The 1,071-nt window shown below is 59.6% G+C and overlaps 1 protein-coding gene across 1 annotated transcript in view; it reads right to left on the bottom strand.

Annotated features, from left to right (window-relative positions):
* The window catches only part of LOC113980946 (otoferlin-like), a gene marked incomplete at its 3' end in the record, with an annotated part of 6,511 nt that overhangs the window by 5,041 nt on the left and 399 nt on the right, over nucleotides 1-1,071 (bottom strand). The window contains exon 2 of the mRNA XM_027708178.1: nucleotides 345-469. Coding sequence (XP_027563979.1) covers nucleotides 345-469 — 125 coding nt within the window. The remainder of the gene's footprint in view (nucleotides 1-344; nucleotides 470-1,071) is intronic.

The following is a 1,071-nucleotide window of genomic DNA, read 5'->3' as shown; positions in this document are numbered from 1 at the left end:
TTCTATCCTTCCACCTCTCCATCCTTCCACCCCTCCATTCTTCCATCCTTCCACCCCTCCATTCTTCCATCCTTCCACCCCTCCATCCTTCCATCCTTCCACCCCTCCATCCTTCCATCCTTCCACCCCCTCCATCCTTCCCTCCATCCATCCTTCCACCCCCTATCCTCCATCCTTCCATCCTCCATCCTTCCTTCCACCCCTCCATCCTTCCACCCCTCCATCCTTCCATCCCTCCATCCCTCCATCTCTCCATCCTTACCTCCCCCCACCCTTCCACCCCTCCATCCTCTACCCCTCCCTCCCTCCATCCCTCCACCCCTCCATCCCTCCCCAGCTGTCACCTCAGTGCACTGGCTCTGGGAGGTGAAGAAGACCCTTGCGAAGGGGTCGGAGAGGCCGCTGCTGTCAGCTGCAAACAAGCTCCTGGCCTGGTACATGTGGGCCCGCAGCTGGAAAACCTGCTTCTCTGCGGGGAACCAGGGGAACGGGGTGGGATGGGGACACATCCCAGAGCCCAAGTTTTGGGGCAGGGTTAGGAAACCCTTAATGGGGTACAGGAGGCTGAGGGGGGGGGAAGGAGGGCAGGTTTGGGGTTAGGGTTGGGGGGGAAGGAGGGCAGGTTTGGGGTCAGGGTTAGGGTTAGGGTTGGGGGGGAAGGAGAGCAGGTTTAGGGTTAGGGTTTGTGTCAGGGTTAGGGTCAGGAAGGCCTTACTGGTGTACAGGAGTCTGAGGGGGGGAAGGAGGGCAGGTTTTGGGTAGGCATTAGCGGGGGGAAGCCCTTAATAGGGTACAGGAGGCTTAGGGGGGGAAGGAGGGCAGGTTTTGGGTTGGGGTTAGGGGGGGAAGGAGGGCAGGTTTGGGGTTAGGGTATGTGGGGGAAGGAGGGCAGGTTTGGGGTCAGGGTTAGGGTTAGGAGGGTAGGTTTTGGGTTAGGGGGGCAGGTTTTGGGTTAGGGTCAGGAAGCCCTTACTGGTGTACAGGAGGCTGAAGGGGAGGGAAGGAGGGCAGGTTTGGGGTTAGGGTTGGGGTTAGGAGAGTAGGTCTTGGGTTAGGGTTAGGAAGCCCTTA

This window comes from Neopelma chrysocephalum, unplaced genomic scaffold (genome assembly GCF_003984885.1).
Source record: "Neopelma chrysocephalum unplaced genomic scaffold, ASM398488v2 Primary Assembly neopelma1_95702, whole genome shotgun sequence".
NCBI classification, from domain to species: domain Eukaryota; kingdom Metazoa; phylum Chordata; class Aves; order Passeriformes; family Pipridae; genus Neopelma; species Neopelma chrysocephalum.
This window is presented reverse-complemented; position numbering and strand designations above follow the sequence as displayed.